The 16,587-nt window shown below is 48.5% G+C and overlaps 2 protein-coding genes and 1 long non-coding RNA gene across 6 annotated transcripts in view; 2 read left to right on the forward strand and 1 right to left on the reverse strand.

Moving 5' to 3' along the window:
* Positions 1-10,205, reverse strand: part of LOC126942026 (cytochrome P450 2A6) — a 60,937-nt gene extending 50,732 nt beyond the window's left edge. The window contains exons 1-9 of one of the 3 annotated variants that reach the window (XM_050769075.1): positions 9,485-10,205; positions 9,045-9,207; positions 7,944-8,093; positions 7,545-7,705; positions 6,191-6,367; positions 5,283-5,424; positions 4,632-4,819; positions 3,972-4,113; positions 896-3,314 (exon numbers count right to left, since the gene is read on the reverse strand). In XM_050769075.1, coding sequence (XP_050625032.1) covers positions 3,133-3,314; positions 3,972-4,113; positions 4,632-4,819; positions 5,283-5,424; positions 6,191-6,367; positions 7,545-7,705; positions 7,944-8,093; positions 9,045-9,207; positions 9,485-9,664 — 1,485 coding nt within the window. In that variant the 5' untranslated portion in view covers positions 9,665-10,205 and the 3' untranslated portion in view covers positions 896-3,132. Of the gene's footprint in view, positions 1-895; positions 3,315-3,971; positions 4,114-4,483; positions 4,820-5,282; positions 5,425-6,190; positions 6,368-7,544; positions 7,706-7,943; positions 8,094-9,044; positions 9,208-9,484 lie in introns of those variants that run through there. The other 2 variants (XR_007721484.1, XM_050769074.1) reach the window with 2 other exon arrangements.
* The window catches only part of LOC126942157 (uncharacterized), a 48,966-nt gene extending 36,551 nt beyond the window's left edge, over positions 1-12,415 (forward strand). The window contains exon 2 of the long non-coding RNA XR_007721509.1: positions 11,423-12,415. This is a non-coding gene — a long non-coding RNA (uncharacterized LOC126942157). The remainder of the gene's footprint in view (positions 1-11,422) is intronic.
* Positions 1-16,587, forward strand: part of LOC126942094 (cytochrome P450 2G1-like) — an 84,229-nt gene that overhangs the window by 31,362 nt on the left and 36,280 nt on the right. The window lies entirely within an intron of this gene.

Consider the following 16,587-nt stretch of genomic DNA (forward strand, 5'->3'; position numbering starts at 1 on the left):
TTAGTAGAGATGGGGTTTTGACATGGTGCTCAGGCTGGATTTTTAAAAATTTCTTTTTCAAATTGTTTGCTTTTGGCAGATAGAAATGCTACTGATTTTTGTATGTTGATTTTGTATTCTGCAATTTTACTGAATTTGTTTATCAGTTCTAATAGTCTTTTTGTGGAGCCTTTAGGTTTTTCCAAATAGAGGATCATATCATCTACAGACAAGGATAATTTGACTTCTTCCTTTCCAATTTGGATGCCCTTTTTTTTCCTTCTCTTGTCTAATTGCTCTAGCTAGGACTTCTGGTACTATGTCGAATAACAGTGATGAAAGTGGGCATCTTTGTCATGTTCCAGATCTTAGAGGAAGACTTTCAGTTATTCCCCATTCAATACGATACTAGCTGTGGGTCTGTCATTCATGGCTTTTATTATGTTGAGCTATGTTCCTGCTATACCTAGTTTTTTGAGGCCTTTTATTATGAAGGGATGTTGAATTCCATCAAATGCATTTTCAGCATCAATTGAGATGATCATATGGTTTCTCTTCTTCATTCTGTTGATATGATGTATCACACGGATTGATTTGAGGTGCCAGCTCAGTTGCCATAGACTAGAGCACCGGGTAGATTGCTAAGGCCTTGGCTCCTGGACAGCATCTCTCTTCCTGCCTGGGGCCTGGAAGAACTCGTCACCCCAAAGGGAAGAACAAACACCTCCCTCCTCCCTAAACTCCTGGCAACTACTATCTTTGTACTGTCTTCACAGTTTCATTTCTCCAGACTGTCATATAGTTGGAATCATATAGTATGTGGCCTTTTCAGAGGGGCTTCTTTCACTTAGCTACACACATTTCAGGTTCTTCCATGTCTTTCTGTGGTCTGATTTCTTTTTATTGCTGAATCATATTTCTTTTCTTTTTTCCTCTTCTTCTTTTTTTTTTTTTTTTTTTTTTTTTTTTTTTTTTTTGAGACAAAATTTCACTGTGTCTCCCAGGCTGCAGTGCAGTGGCTCCATCTCAGCTCACTGTAAGCTCTGCCTCATGTGTTCAGGCAATTCTCCCACCTCAGCCTCCCAAGTAGCTGGAACTGCAGGTGCATGCCACCGTTCCTGGCTAATTTTTGTATTTTTGGTAGAGATGGGGTTTCACCATGTCGGCCAGGCTGGTCTCGAATTCCTGACCTCAAGTGATCTGCCCTCCTCAGCCTCTCATAGTGCTATAATTACAGGTGTGAGTGATCATGCCCTGCCATATTTCATTGTATGAGTGTATCACAGTTCATTTATCCATTCACTTGTTGAAGAACATCTTGGTTGATTACAAGATTTGGCAATTAGGAGTAAAGCTACTATAAACATCTGTGCAGAAGTTTTTGTGTGGCTGTTTTCAACTTATTTGGGGTTAATACCGAAGAGCATGATTGCTGTAACACATGGTAAGAATATGTTTAGCTTTGCAAGAAGCCGCCAATTTATCTTCCAAAGTAGCTGTGCCATTTTGCATTCCCACCATCAATGAATGACAGTTCCTGTTGAGCCACCTACTTGTCAGCATTTGGTGTTGTCAGTTTTGGACTTTAGCCATTCTAATAGGTGGGTAGTGGAACATCATTATTGTTTCAATTTGAAATGGCTACTGACATGTGATATGGAGCATCTTTCCTTATATTTATTTGTTATGTGTATATTTTCTTTGGCGAAGTGTCTGCTCAGATCATTTGCCCATTTTTTAATTGGGTTGTTTTCTATTGTTGAGTTTTAACAGTTCTTTGTGTATTTTGAATGTAAGTCCCTTATCAGGTATGTCCCCTGCAAATATGTTCTCCCAGTCTGTAGCTTGTATTGTCATTCTCTTGACAATTCTTTTTCAGAGAAGAAGTTTTTAATTTCAATGACACAGAAGTTATCAAGTGCTTCTTTCAAGCATTGTTCTTTTGGTGTTGTATCTAATAAGTCATCACCAAACTTGAGGGCATCTAGATTTTCTCCTACATTATCTTCTGGAAGTTTTATAGATACTCATTTTTCATTTAGGTCTATAATAAACTTGGAGTTAATTTTCATGAAGGCTGTAAGGAAGCTTCTAAGGGGGCCATACACTAACTTCTTTGAGAGTGGGCAGTGGTTGTGAAACTCTTAGCTGGGTCTTACAACAGACACCAGATCCATCCGGAGAGCCCCACCTTCAGAAACCCATAGTGGAATGTGTTTCATGCATACATGGAGGAGAATATGCGGTCACATGCACACCTGCACATGATCACACACATGCATATGGTATGTCCTGATCCAGAGTTCTCTCATCTTTCTCTGTAAGTGGTTCTCTCCTTCAACTTCTTCCTTAAGGGATATACTGATGGAACATCATTAAAATTAAAAACTTCTGCTCTGCAAAATATTTGTTAATAGACTGACTCTGTATGTCCATTCATGTCTCGTTGTGTCCCCGGACTGACTCTGAATGGGCCACAGCGGCCTTACCTGGTAGTGAGCACAGATTACACCCTGGAATTCAAAGCATGTTGAGTAGGTGAGAGTGTGGGCATGTGGGCAGTGAAGGCAGGACAGCCACTCACTAGGTCTCTGGAAAAAGCCCCAGGACAGGGATGTTCAGGCCATGTGATGCTATACTAAGCTGTTTTACGTGAGGAAGGGGTGCTTTTTAAGAATCTTTCTAGAGGGCTATGGGCACAGATCTGTGTTCAAAGATTTTCTGGGCACATGTTTTGTGAGACATCAGATAGACAACTTTCTAAGTCTCAGCTTTGTCACGTGTAAAATGGGCATGAACGCTTTTCCCCTTCGCAGAGGTTTGTGGCAATTAAGTGAGGTGAGCGTGCAACGCTTTGTGAACAAACGCTTTTTGTACAAAGCTGACACGGGGGTACTGGTTCAGGAAATAAGAGCTGCTATTATTACTACTCTTCGTAGCATAATGTAAGGTTTCCCTTCCTCTCATCCTAGCTCGGAAGCACCTTATCAAGGTCAACTAAGCCCCTTCTGTTTCTTCTCTTCCCTCTAACCACCTCGCGGCCTTTCCCCCATCCCGTCCCCATTCTTAGCCCTGCCCCTCCCACGAGCCCCGCCCCTAGCCCCGCCCTTTCCACGGCCCCGCCCACCAGACCTGCACCAGCGCAGCCCTCACTCAGCGGGGCAGGAAGCTCATGGTGTAGTTTCGTGGGATCGTGGCAAAGCCCACGTGTTTGGGGGACACGTCGATGTCCTTGGGCGACTGGGGGGACTTGAAGCGGAAGTTCTGCATGATGGTGGTGAAGAAGAGAAAGAGCTCCATTCTGGCCAGGCCTTCTCCGAAACAGTTCCGCTTTCCTGAGGAGGAGAGGCGGGAGGGGTGGAGGTGAAGCCCACTCTCAGTGCAGCCTCGCCCCACTACCGACCTCCAGCTGCGGCTCTCCCAGGGAGGAGAGGTGGAATATTATGGCCTGAGAGACTTTCAGAGGAGACTCTGATCCTCCCTGAGCCTCAGTTTCTTTCTATAAGAGATATAACAATGGTGAACCAAAATTAATATATTATTACTAACCAAAGTCCATAGTTTATATTAGAGTTTATCTGTGTTGTACAGTTCTATGGGTTTTGAAAAAGGCATAATGTCACGCATCCATCATAGATGGGGTGATCCATGCCAGGTATAGCAATGGGAGGTTTAGATGTTCCTTCCTGCCCCATACACTTGCAAATACGACTCCTGTGCCTTCATCTCCTTTTTAGGGATCCGAAGAATCTGCTGTGTGACCCTAGACAAATAAATCTACGGGGGAAGATGTTTCCTTTCCTTTTACCTGGGCGCAGGTAGTGGGTGCTTGGTAGTTAAGGAAGTATCAGCTGGTGGCTCAAGGGTAGATTCTAACAGGAACTTCCAAGCTGGAGAAATACCAGACTACACAGCACAGAGGGGAGCTGGGTGAGGGAGGCGCCTGCTGGTGTGAGCAGTGGCCTGGCGGCAAACAGTAGTTAGTCTCTTACCGATGGAAAAGGGCACAAAAGCGTCACTCTTCTTAAACTGCCCCTTCTCATCCAAGAAGTGCTGGGGATTGAAGTCCTGGGGGTTGGAGAAGAACCTGGGGTCTCTCAGCACGGAGCCCAGCATAGGGAACACTTCGGTGCCCTGGGAGGGAGGAGGAAGGTGTGTGTGATGAGGCAGGTTGGGGGATTGGTGAAAGTACACAGGGGCTGGAGGGGGAACTAGGGTGCCCTACATAAGCGGAAGTGGCAGGCATGAAGGAGTTGGGGTCCTCTGAGAAAGGAGCTTTGGGGGATAGGTTCATGTCTCTGAAACAGGAAGTTTGGGAGACATGGGGTCCATGTCCTGCTAGGCAGGGTGTTTGGGGGACCTGAGACTTGTGTCCCTAAAGCAAAAGGCCTAATGGAAAGGGGGCTCCTGTTTCTTAAGACAGGAAGTTTGGGAACATGGGGTTGATTCTCCTGACACAAAAAGTCTGGGGAGATGCAGAACTCAGGAGTCTCTAAGTGGGAAGGTGGAACGGATGTGGTGGTGGGGGAAGTCCTTTTGGACTGATTGAGGGAGTGGGACAGGGTCTAGAAAGCTTCTAATGGGGGTGAGATGCTGCGGACACAGAGAGGGGCTGGAAGTCCCTGTAGTCTGGGGGGTGGGGAGGGTAGCACCTTAGGGAGGAAGAAATCCCGAAACTTGGTGTCCTTGTTGACCCTGCGGGCCAAGCTCATGGGGATCACGTCTCCAAATCTTTGGATCTCGTGGATCACTGCCTCCATGTAGGGCATCTTGACCCGGTCCTCAAACTTGGGCTGCCGGTTCTTGCCGATCACTCTGTCAATCTCCTCATGGACCTTGGCTTGGGGAGGAGGGGGAATGTGTAGGTATCTAGGGGTCTCAGGGCAGGGGTGATAGTCTGAATAGGTAAAACAGGGTGGATGACATGTCTCCACATATGATACAGAGGTAGACCATTCATAACAGACCTCAGCCATTCTCATTGTTGGAGTAGAATCCTGTTAACCAGACTGTGCCAGAATCACAGGGGAAGCACAGAGAGGAACTCAGGGGATGATCCGGAGGAGCGGGTAGCGAGGCACTCAGTGGGCTTGGGACAGAAGTGACTGACCAATCACTGCAGAGATTTTCAATATTTTATGAACTAGTGAGACTCAGCTGATGCTTGTCAGCTGAATATTGCCCTGTCTGTGGACAGCAAAGCATGTCCCACCTGGGATCTGGGACAGGTGGGGACATTGCACCAGGGTCAGTGGAGTTTTGAGGGTCTGGGGCTCTCCACTTCCCTCCCCCTCCATCCTTACCCTCCACCTCTGGATACTTCATGAGCAGCAGGAAGCCATAGCGCAGGGTGGTGCTGACGGTCTCGGTGCCTGCAATGAAGAGGTTCAGCGTGGTCATCATCAGGTTCTTCAAGTAGAACTCCGTGTTGGGGTTCTTCTCCTCCTGCAGGGAGAGGGGGCTTTAGACCAACCTCACTCCTCTTGCCCTCAGGGCCCTTCTAGGGCTTTTCCTTTGGATCTACCTCTCTTTGGTCCAGACCAAAAATGGAAAGAGGGACCCTAGATCTACCAGACTCGCTCTAGCTTCCAGCCCTTGCCCTAGCTGCTGGCTTTGCCCAAAATGCTCTTCCTTCTCAGCTTCTTTACCTTGCTGACCATCTGTCCTTTAATTATCAACTTAGCTGTCATTTTTTTTTTTTTCTTATACTGACTTGGTGTTGCTAAGTTGCACAGTCCGGACTCGAACTCCTGGGCTCAAGGAATCCTCTAGGCTCAGCCTCCTGAGTAGCTGGAACTGCACATGCACATGGCCATGCAAGCTCATTTATTACTTTTAAAAGAATTAATTTTTTTTGAGACGGGGTCTCATTCTGTCACCCAGGCTGGAGTGCAGTGCCGTGATCTTGGCTCATTGCAACCTCTGCCCCACTGGGCGCTACCATGCGCAGCTAATTTTTGGATTTTTAGTAGAGAGGGGGTTTCACCGTGTTGGCCAAGCTGGTCTCGATTTCCTGACCTCAGGTGATCCACCTGCCTCGGCCTCCCAAAATGCTGGGATTACAGGTGTAAGGCACCGCGCCTGGCCAATTGTGAGGATTATTATGATGAGGGCTAATTTGAATGGGCCTGTGTTGTCTGCCCGCCCCACTCCCAGTCTGATTTCCCCCTGCCTGGCTTTGCACCTCCCCGCACTGGCTGCTGGGGTGTACCTCCTGCATGCGGATGAGAAAGGAGTCGATGAAGTCCCGTGGGGAATTGGGATCCAGCGTGCGCTGGTTGTGCTCCACCTTCTTGGCTATGAAGTCCTCCAGCCCTTGCAGCTCCTTAAAGGCCTGTTGCTGTGGTCCTGGCAGGTGTTTCATCACTGAAGAGAACATCTCATAGAGCTGGGGTTGCAGAGAGAGGATGGGAAGGGAAGGACAGTTGTCAGGGGCCAGGAGCTGATGGGAATGGGACTTGTTTCATAGCAAGGAAGGAACTGAGTTAAAGGCATCTGTCCAGGTGTTTAGGTATTTCACTGGGGTTGAATGTGAACTTATATCTCAGTTTTCACACGGATTAGGTGCCAGGGCCATGGTCTAGTAATTTAGGTGAGAAGAACTGAGGTATATATCTAGGTTTCAGGTATTTAAATGAGGCTGGATTGGAGCACACATCTAGGTATTCAGATATTCAAGTGGAATTGAGTTGGCAGACACCTCTTCAAGTGTTTAGTTACTCAGGTGGGGCTGGTATGAGGGGAGTGTCATCTGTCTAGGTATTTAGGCATTCAAGTGGGCTTGGTTGGAGACAACTACCCAGATATTTATTGGGTCTGGATTGGGGGCTTTTGTTCAGGTGTTCAGGTATTAAAGCGGGGCTGGTGAAGATGTTGAAGTGGAGGGGATACCTGTTCAGGTGTTTACCTATCCAAGTGGGATGCATCGGGGGCACCTCTGTAGGGTGTGTGATTGGAAAGTGTTGGGGAACACTTATTTGGGTGTCTGGGGAATAATCTGTCTAGATATTTATGTGTTTAGGGTGTTGGTTAGGGCAGCTGTTGATGTTTTCAGGTTTTCAGGTATTTAAGTGGGTGAAGTAGAGGGCGCTTGGCCAGATATTCCAGTGGGCTAATTTGGGACATTTGTGTAGATGTGAAATGATTATGATGGGCTGGATTTTGCAGCACCAGGTGTTCAGGTATGCAGGAGGTGGGTTGAGGCAGTCACTTGTCCAGGTGATAAAATATTCAGAAGAACAGGGTAGGGAGCCCCTGTTACAAATTACGGTTAAGTTGGGGATGGGAACACGTGCCCAGGTGAGAGAGCTGAGCTGAGGGCTTGCATCCTGCCGGCAGGCTCTGTTCTGGGGAGCATCTGTTGAGCTTTTCAGGTATCCTTGGAAACTGGGTATTGGGCACCCATCCTGGGTTCTGTTGCAACTGCCCAGTTGTCCAATATTGGGGGCTGATTTTGAGGGCACACTGTCTGGAGGGGGGTGGGAGTTTGGGGCACCTGTCTCCAGGTAGGGGAGCAGTTGACAGGTTGCAGTAGGGGCGTCAGGGGCCAGTCTGCAGCCGGTTACCTGCCCCGTGGAGGTTGATGTGAACTGGAAGATTGCCAGCATCATGCCCAGCAGAGACAGGAACTCTTTGTCCTTGTAGTCAAAGCGGTCCCCAAAGACAATGGAGCTGATGACATTAGAGACGGTGCGACTCAGGAAGAAGGTGGGATCGATATTGGCGCCTGCAGATGTGGCCGGAGAAGAAGGTCAGGGAGAGAGTCAACTCAGAGGTCTGAGGAGAGTCAGAATTCCGGGAGGCAGGGCCCTGTTGAGCCAAATTCCCAGCGCCAGACTCCAGGGCTGGAAGTGCGGGGGCCTTTCCCCACCGAGTCCCCATCCCCAGGCAGAACGAGCACGCGCGGGTCCCTAGCCCTGGGCGTTTTCCTGCTCTTGTCCCCGCACTCGGGGTTCCCTGCTCACCATGCGTGTCCCGGAGGGCCTCGATGAGGAAATCCGCCTCCTCCTGGATGCGCTCCTCGATGCCGCGCTTGCCCACCCCGAAGTCCCGCAAGGTGGCGATGGAGAAGCGCCGGAGCTGCTTGGCGCGCTCCCCGTTGCTGAAAACCACGCCTGGGGAGGTGAACGTGGGGGTGGATAGAGGTCAGGGGGCGGTGGGGGCAGGAGCAGACCAGCTCCAGGGGGCTCCCCAAGGGTGGAGCAGAGAGGGAGTGGGGTGGGAGACAGATGGATTCAGCGCGAGTGCCCAAGAGAGCTGCAAACTCAGTCAGAGGAGAGAGAGAGAGAGAGAGAGAGAGAGAGAGAGAGAGAGAAAGAGAGAGAGAGAGACTGACCGGGTAGAAAGAATAAGAGAATGAGAAGAGAAGCAGAAAGTCCAGACAGACAGATGCCCAGAGAAACAGAGGAATAGGGGGACACTCCATGGAGGAAGGGAAGGAAGTGGGGAGAGAAAGAGAAAGAGAGATGGAGGAAGAGGATGGAGGGAGGGGATGTGAGATATGGGGAGATCTGGGAGGAGGAAATAAAAATGGTGAAAGATTCTTAAGCTGAGCTGAAGGAGAGAGAAAAATACGGAGACAGAAACAGAGAGGGTCTGGAAGGAAGAGAGACTGTTACCAGGAGATGGAGGCTGGAGATGTGGAAGTTTGAATACCATGAAATCCTAAGACAGAGGAAGAAGTGGGAGAGGGAAGCGGAGAGAGGAGAAACACCGAGAAGCACAGAAGCTGAGAGTGACAAAAAGACAAATGAAGACAGAGGACCAGGGTTGGAAAACAGAAACCCGGGATGTCCTCAGAGATGGAGAGAGGGGAAAGAGGAGACTCCAGTGAGAGAGAACAAGGAGATGGAGGCAGAAAGAGGCAGGGAGGAATCAGGATAGGGACGCTGGAGACAGCTGAGGGATACACAGGGAGAGCCCACAATGAAGGGAGATGGGGAGATAAGACCAGACCGGGGTCTCTGCCATAGCCTCCAGGGGGCAGGAGAGTCACGGAGAAGGCTGGGGACACTGAGACCATTGTGTTCTCTTGGCCACCTTCCCCCTCTTGGGCACCCCCTCACCATAGCCTTTGAAGACCCAGTCGAAGGTGGCTTGCTCGCCTCGCCCGCTGAACTCCTCAGCCTGGTCCACCAGAGCCTCCTTGACGGCATCATATCCGCACAGCACCACCACCCGCCGGGGCCCCAGGTGAATGGTGAACACCGGGCCATAGCGCTCACTGATCTGATGGAGGTGGGTGGGAGTGGTTAGAGGGAGCAGCCCCCACTCTGAATGGGCCCAGCACGGAGATGTCAAGTACTGGGATCCTTCATCCCCAGGTTCTTACAGTCAGGGAGCTGGACATCCCAAGATCCTTTCTTTCCTGGCTACGACCCTGATGATGAATCTCCAAAACTCCCTTTCCTGAGACTCTGGTCCACAGTGGTCAATCCCCGCCACAAAGCCCCAGCCAGCTGGGCAGCCCCCACCCTGTGCCACCCATCTCCCTGCCTTGGGACACCTTCATGATGGAGTTGCACATCTGCTCTGTGTTCAGCTGCAGGTAGTTTCCAATGAAGGGCAATGGGGTGGGTCCCGGAGGTAGCTTTCCCTTGCTGTTCCTCTGCTGCCAGACAGACATCAAGACCATCACAGTCAGGCAGGCCAGCAAGGCCACCAGGAGCAGCCCTGAGGCCAGCATGGTGGCAGTGGGATGATCGATGGTGACGGCTGGGGTGGTTTGCCTTTATACTGCCTGAAAAAGAGGGGTGGACTTTGGCTGATTACATAATCACCTCATTTCACCTCCCCACTACACCCCCCACCATGAATCCCGCCTAGCTTGGGACACAGCCAACAAGGGAGGAGGAGGGGGACCACAGGGCAGTTGAACAGAGAGGGGGCCTCCCGACTAAGTCTGTGGTACTTCAGGAAGGGTGCCCTAGGGCTGTGGATTTAGGAGGGGGCAACAGATAAACTGTAGAACTGAGGAGTTTGGAATATTTGCACAGGGGAGCACTTGGGCTTTGGATTTGGGTTCTGAGAGTGAGAATACACCTCAAAGTTTTAGATTTGGGGGTTCCAGGGGAGAGAAATCCAAAGGTCTGGGTTTTATTAGGGTGAGACAAAAGTGTGGCTGTGCATTGGGGGTCTTCTGGTGAGGAGGATGCAGGGTTAAGGGTCTCAGGAAAGGGGATTCCAGACATATGGACTTGAGAGACTTCGGGCTAGGAAGACCAGGGTGTGGGTGTGGAGTTTCTGGGAGGAGGAGTGTGTAGCAAGCCCAGCAGCTCCTCCCAGAAAGCCCAGGAGCTCCTCCCAGAAAGCCCAGGGGCTGACGATTTTGCTTTGGCCCAGAGCCGTCTCTTGATGCACAGAATCCTCACTGGAACCTCAGAGTGAGGCCAGGATGGGTGCCATAGAACCTCCACTGCACATCTCTGGTTGGGAAAGGGGTGGAAGACCGGATCCGTATTTCAGGGGAACTTTCCCCACACTTGGAGAAGAGTGCCTCGAGTTATCAGTTGGCAGAGGGATTGGCCAGGTGTGGAGAAATAGTAATAACAACCCCCAAATGGTGGAAAAAACTCAAGTGTCCCAAGGGTTGTAATTTACAAAGACCTCCACTGGTTTCCAACCCAGATCCTTAGGAAAACCCACTAGATTGATTGTATCATTCCTATGAATATTATTATTGTTATTTATGTTTCTCATTTTATATAAGGGTCTACAGAGGACAGAAAACAGACCGTGGGCAGGGGACATGCGTGAGTGGCCCTGAACTCCCGTCTCTCCTCCTCTGCGTCCTTAGTTCCACTTTGTGGATTTGATTTTCCTGCCAGTGGAAAGGGTGTATTTAGGAAGAGAAGATCATATTTGAGGGTGAGTTAAATCTCCTTTAAGGGTGATTCCTGCTTTGTCAGGGGCTACTACTATTAGCAGGCAGAGGGAACAATAAGAGAAGAGATTGGGGTAAACTCCAGTGTTAGGCACAGAGGCAGGGCCTGGGGTGGGTGGGAGTGGAGAAGGGATGAGTAGCCTCCTGTCCTTCCCTCAGGGAAATTCTTCCTTAGTAAACAGGACAGTTACCCTTTGGTGAGCACGGTCGTATATGGGAAGATCAAGTCTAGGTGTGTATGACCTGGTTGAATCTTTGTAACAATGAGGTTGGTTCATCATCATCTTCATTTTGAAGATGAGCAGATCTGGACTCCATAAACCCTCTTGAGTGAGGTCACACAGGGAGTAAGTGAGGGAGCTGGGATGTGAACTCTCTCCTCGTCCGCCTTCATTGACTGGCCTAGATCACCCTGGGAGTCAAGTGCGGGCCAGGCTTAGCAGGAGATGGGTGCTGAGACTGGCATCAGTGGACACAGGGATGACACTGGCGGGTTCTGATATCAGCCTCAGGTATGGCCAGGGAGGGGAGGCATCGTGTTGGCTTTGGGACTGCCCCCAGGTGTACGCGAGGATGGGAAAGAAGTTGGCACTGAACTTGACAGCAGAAGAATATTAAAGTCATGTTTGGTGCCAAGAGGGCTCTGTGTGTTGTCTCAAGTGTCATTCAGGGCATAAGTGTGTCCTGCTTCAGGAAGGTATAAGAATGGCACCATATAGGATCTGAGGTTGGTTCCAGTGAGCTCTGACGTGAGCATGAGGCAGGTGCTGAGATTGGTCCTATGTGGGCCTGAGATGAGCCTCAGCCAGATCCTGAGAGGGGCTCCAGATGGCCACAGGACAGGCTCTGATGTTTGGACCCTTGAGGGTTGCACCTGTCCTCAGGGTCACCAACTTTGGACAAGGGGAGGTGGGTGAGGTTGGCACCCCCAGGACTGACATCTTCCTGAAAGTGTTCTGGGATGCTGAGCTCTGAGACCTGTGTGGAGGGAGCAAAGTTCAGAGAACAAGGTGAAGAGAGAAAAGTTGTTTGTTGATTTTGGAGGGGAAGAGGTGGGAAGGAGGATTAACACCAGCTGGGCAGATATCAATCCCGCTAATCCTGGTCACCAGCCTGCACTTGGGCCTGGCCCCTCCTTTTCCTTCTTGTTTCTTAAAAAGGTGGGAGACAGACATTTGGGGAGTTTGTTTCTCAGTGATGTTGGCACAGGGAAGGGCACTGAGTGGTCAGCAGGCTGCCATGACCTGGCCATGGAGGGGTGAGGAGAGACAGGCTGGGAGAACTCCCGTATTTGTGGACATAGAGGTCAATCGATGTTGGACTTGTTGATTACCCTGGAGCATAGAGTGAGAGAATGGTGTCTGAAATCATGTGGGAGGGACTTGTCCCAGTGGGCAGTGTCTTGGGTACAGGCTTTCAGAATGAGTTAGTGGCGAACCCAGGAAGATCCCTTTTCTTTGCTGGGCCTCAGTTTTCCTTTCTGGACGGATGGTACAATGATTTAGGCCTGGATTGGAATCCTAACCTTATCCTTTATTTTTTGTGTGGCCTTGAACAGCTGACTTCATTTCTCTGAGCCTTATGGAGCAAAGAACAGCTCCTACCTCTTTGGCTATTTAGGGGAGAAGTGTATGTGTTAATGCAGATGAGGACATGGCAGTAAGTGCTCAATGAATAGTAGTTGTTCTCTTTAATCTGTAGGATGAAGCGGATGGATGAGATGTTCCCTAAGCACCTTCCCTGCTTTTACATTCTCTAGTCTAAAGCTCCCAAATCTTTTCCTTTGGGAAGGAGGGAAGGGACAGAGTCTTTGGGAACCTGTTTCCCCATCCCTTCCTCAGCACAGCCAAGACTTACCCCATGGAGTTTTGAATAGGAAATTAATCCTTCATGGCCTCCTGGAGCGTGGTGCTGAGTTAGGCAGTATCTGCAGAAGGACAGGCCAGCATTAGACTCTCAGGTTATTCTGGTTGGCCCTGGAGCCCTGCACAGGACTTTGCCCACCTGTCTGTCTTGGATCCTGTCTTTCTATTTTTCTCTTTCTCCTTTGCCATGTTTTCCTCATTTATACAACTGTCTGTGTGTCATTCTGGGTGCATGCTTGTAGTGTCTATGTGCATGTATGTTTCAGTATGTCCCTGTTGATACATGAATTTATGTGTGCACTAGGCTTTGTGGGGTGTATGTTTGTGTTTGATAATGGGTATCCATTCCAACTTATGTCTACACATGCACATGTGTGTGTGTGCCTGAGAGGGTGTGCCACTGTTTCTCAATGCTTGCCAATTTTTATGTGTGTCTCTGCATACATCATGTGTGCACACATGATTTAGGGGTGTCTACGATGTGCATTTCTGTGTGAAACAAGATGTATGCTGCATATTCATATTTGTGTGTACGCATTCACAACTGGGTGACTACATATAAGTATGTGGATGTTTTCATGTGTGCATTCTGGTGTGTCTGTGCAGGCTTGTGGGCCATGTTGCATACAGCTGAACATCTGATATTTTCCTGTGCTCGTCTGTGTTTGGATTAAAACAGTCCTAGCCCAGCTCCATTTATCTGCTTGAAGAAAACCCCAGAACTGTGGGAAGCTTTTTATGAGCGTAATCTTAATTAAACTCATTGCCAAGACCGTGAGGTTGGCTTTATCATCTCCATTTTGCAAATGAGTTAGGCAAGGACCCAAAAGTCGGTTGTAAGTGACTTGGTTCTGCATTTCACAGCTAATGAGGATAGAGTCTTAGTATGGTCTTGTGTGACGGTATATATATGTATATGTACACACACACATCTATATATACACACACATATACATATATGTGCATATACATATATATACACATATACGTATATATATACATACACACACACACACACACACACACACACACACATATATTTTGAGATGGAGTTTTGCTCTTTTGCTTTTGTTGCCCAGGCTGGAGTGCAATGGTGCGACCTTGGCTCACTGCAACCTCTGCCTCCTGGGTTCAAGTGATTCTGCAGCCTCAGCCTCCTGAGTAGCTGGGATTACCACCACCATGCACAGCTAATTTTTGTATTTTTAGTAGACACGGGGTTTCACCATGTTTGTCAGGCTGATTTCAAACTCCTGACCTCAGGTGATCCGCCCACCTTGGCCTCCCAACGTGCTGGGATTACAGGCGTGAGCTACCACGTCTGGCTGTGAATGTAAATTTCGTGCCGTTAACCACCACTTGGACTGCCAGGTCCCGCTTGTTTTTCTTTATGAAACATTAGAAAAACTGCTTGTAATCTCTTGTGTTTCTTCAAATACTTCTGTGTAAACATGTAACAAAAGGTTTCAAAATGTTAGAAGAAAGTCTTTTAATAGGAGGGAGACTTGACCTTCTGTAGTGTTTGCACTCTTTGGAAACTTAACCAAAGATGTAGCTGGCCAGTATACCCCTCAGGCCATTGGCAATGAAGCAGTGGGGGAGTTGGGGTACCAGTGGTTGTGGTCAGAGAATGACATGTCTGTGTTTCACATTTCAGAGTGATGACAAGGATTGGGGGTGGCTGTGGGAATGTTGGCTGAAATAGAATGAAGAAGGTCAAAGAAGAGAAGAAAGTCAAGATTCTTTTCTTCTGAGTGTTTGGATAACTCACATCCATGGCCATGAAGTTCCTCCTTACCAGGAAAATGGCAGGACTTAGAGTTCAGTGATGGGAAAGAAGTTGGATAGATGACAGGGATGAAGAACTTTTTTTTTTTTTTTTCTTTTTTGAGTGGAGTCTTGCTCTGTCACCCAGGCTGGAATGCAATGGTGTAATCTTGGCCCACTGCAACCTTTGCTTCTTGGGTTCAGCCAATTGTCCTGCCTCAGCCTCCCAAACAGCTGGGATTACAGCCACCCGCTATCGTGCCCGGCTAATTTTTGTATTTTTATAGAAATGGGGTTTTGCCATGTTGGCCAGGCTGGTCTTGAACTCATGACCTTAGGTGATCCATCTGCCTCAGCCAACCAAGGTGTTTGGATTACAGGGATGAGCTGCCATGCCTGAACAACATTTTTTTTTTTTTTTTAGACAGAGTCTCGCTCTGTCACTCAGGTTGGAGTGCAGTGGTGCAATCTTGGCTCACTGCAAGCTCCACCTCCTGGGTTCATGCCATTCTCCTGCCTCAGCCTCCCAAGTAGCTGGGACTACAGGTGCCCGCCACCACACCTAGCTAATTTTTTGTATGTTTAGTAGAGATTCTGTCTCAAAAACAAAACAAACAAAAACAAGCAAACTTGATGCAACTATATGCTGCCTATAAGAAACTCACTTTACCTGTAAAGGTGCATATAGACTGAAAGTACATAGATGGAAAAAGATATTCCATGCAAACAAAAACCAAAGCAAGCAGGAGTCGCTATAACTTATACCAGTTAAAACGGATTTTAAGGCCGGGTAGATGCAGTGGTTCACGCCTGTAATCCTAGCACTTTGGGAGGCTGAGGTGGGTGGATCATGAGGTCAGGAGATGGATACCTTCCTGGCCAACATGGTGAAACCCCGTCTCTACTAAAAATACAAAAATTAGCCAGGCGTGGTGGCGTACGCCTGTAGTTCCAGCTGCTGGGGAGGCTGTGGCACGAGAATCACTCGAACCTGGGAGACGGAGGTTGCAGTGAGCAGAGATCGCGCCACTGCACTCCAGCATCGGTGACAGAACGAGACTCCAAAATAAAAAACAAAAAACAAAAAACAAAACAAAAAATGACAAAAAGAACCCCAATTTTAAATCAAAAACATTAAAAATAAAAACGAAACAAAGAATGAACCTGGAGGGTGGAGGTTGCAGTGAGCCAAGATCGTACCACTGCACTCCAGCCTCAGTGACAGAGTGAGACTCCGTCTCCAAAAACAAAACAAAACAAAACATGACAAAAAGAACCCCAATTTTAAATCAAAAACATTAAAAATAAAAATGAAACAAAGAATGAACCCGGGGGATGGAGGTTGCAGTGAGCCAAGATCATACCACTGCACTCCAGCCTGGGCAGCAGATCAAGACTCTATCTCTAAACAAAAAACAAAAAACAAACAAATTCTGGCAGCGTTACATTTCTTAGTCCCAGAAAGAGGGGCATGTGACTAGGCATAAAATGACCCAGGTTCCATTTCACGCACACACCCTCTGGAGCACAAATCTCCTTCTCTCTATCCCACTTAGATCTGGGTTTGTCTCTTGTCTCTGTATCTCTTTGTTTCTTTGCCTTTCTCTTTGTTCATCTCCATCTCCAACTTTTTGTCTAGTTGGATTTCTCTCTGAGTCACTGGTGCATTCACTCTTTGGGTTCCTCTTGATGCTCTTCTCAGTCATATGTCACTTTTTCATTCTCTGTGTCACTGAAACTTTTTTCCTGTCTTTTATTCTTTCTGTTTCTATCTGCTTCTGTCTGTTTCTTTGAATTGTCTTTTGTCTCTGTGTCCTCCTTGACATTGTCTTTGACTCATTGAATCTCTCTCTCATCTCTGTTTTGTTTTGTTTTTGAGACAGAGTTCCGCTCTTGTTGCCCAGGCTGGAGTGCAGTGGCGCGATCTCAGCTCACTGCAACCTCCACCTCTCGGGTTCAAGCAATTCTCCTGCCTCAGTCTCCTGAGTATCTGGGATTACAGGTGCCTGCCACCACGCCTGGGTAATTTGTGTGTGTGTGTGTGTGTGTGTGTGTGTGTGTGTGTGTGTGCGCGCGCGCGCGCGCGCGCATGTA

The sequence above is a fragment of the Macaca thibetana genome, chromosome 19, assembly GCF_024542745.1.
Source record: "Macaca thibetana thibetana isolate TM-01 chromosome 19, ASM2454274v1, whole genome shotgun sequence".
In the NCBI taxonomy this organism is placed as follows: domain Eukaryota; kingdom Metazoa; phylum Chordata; class Mammalia; order Primates; family Cercopithecidae; genus Macaca; species Macaca thibetana.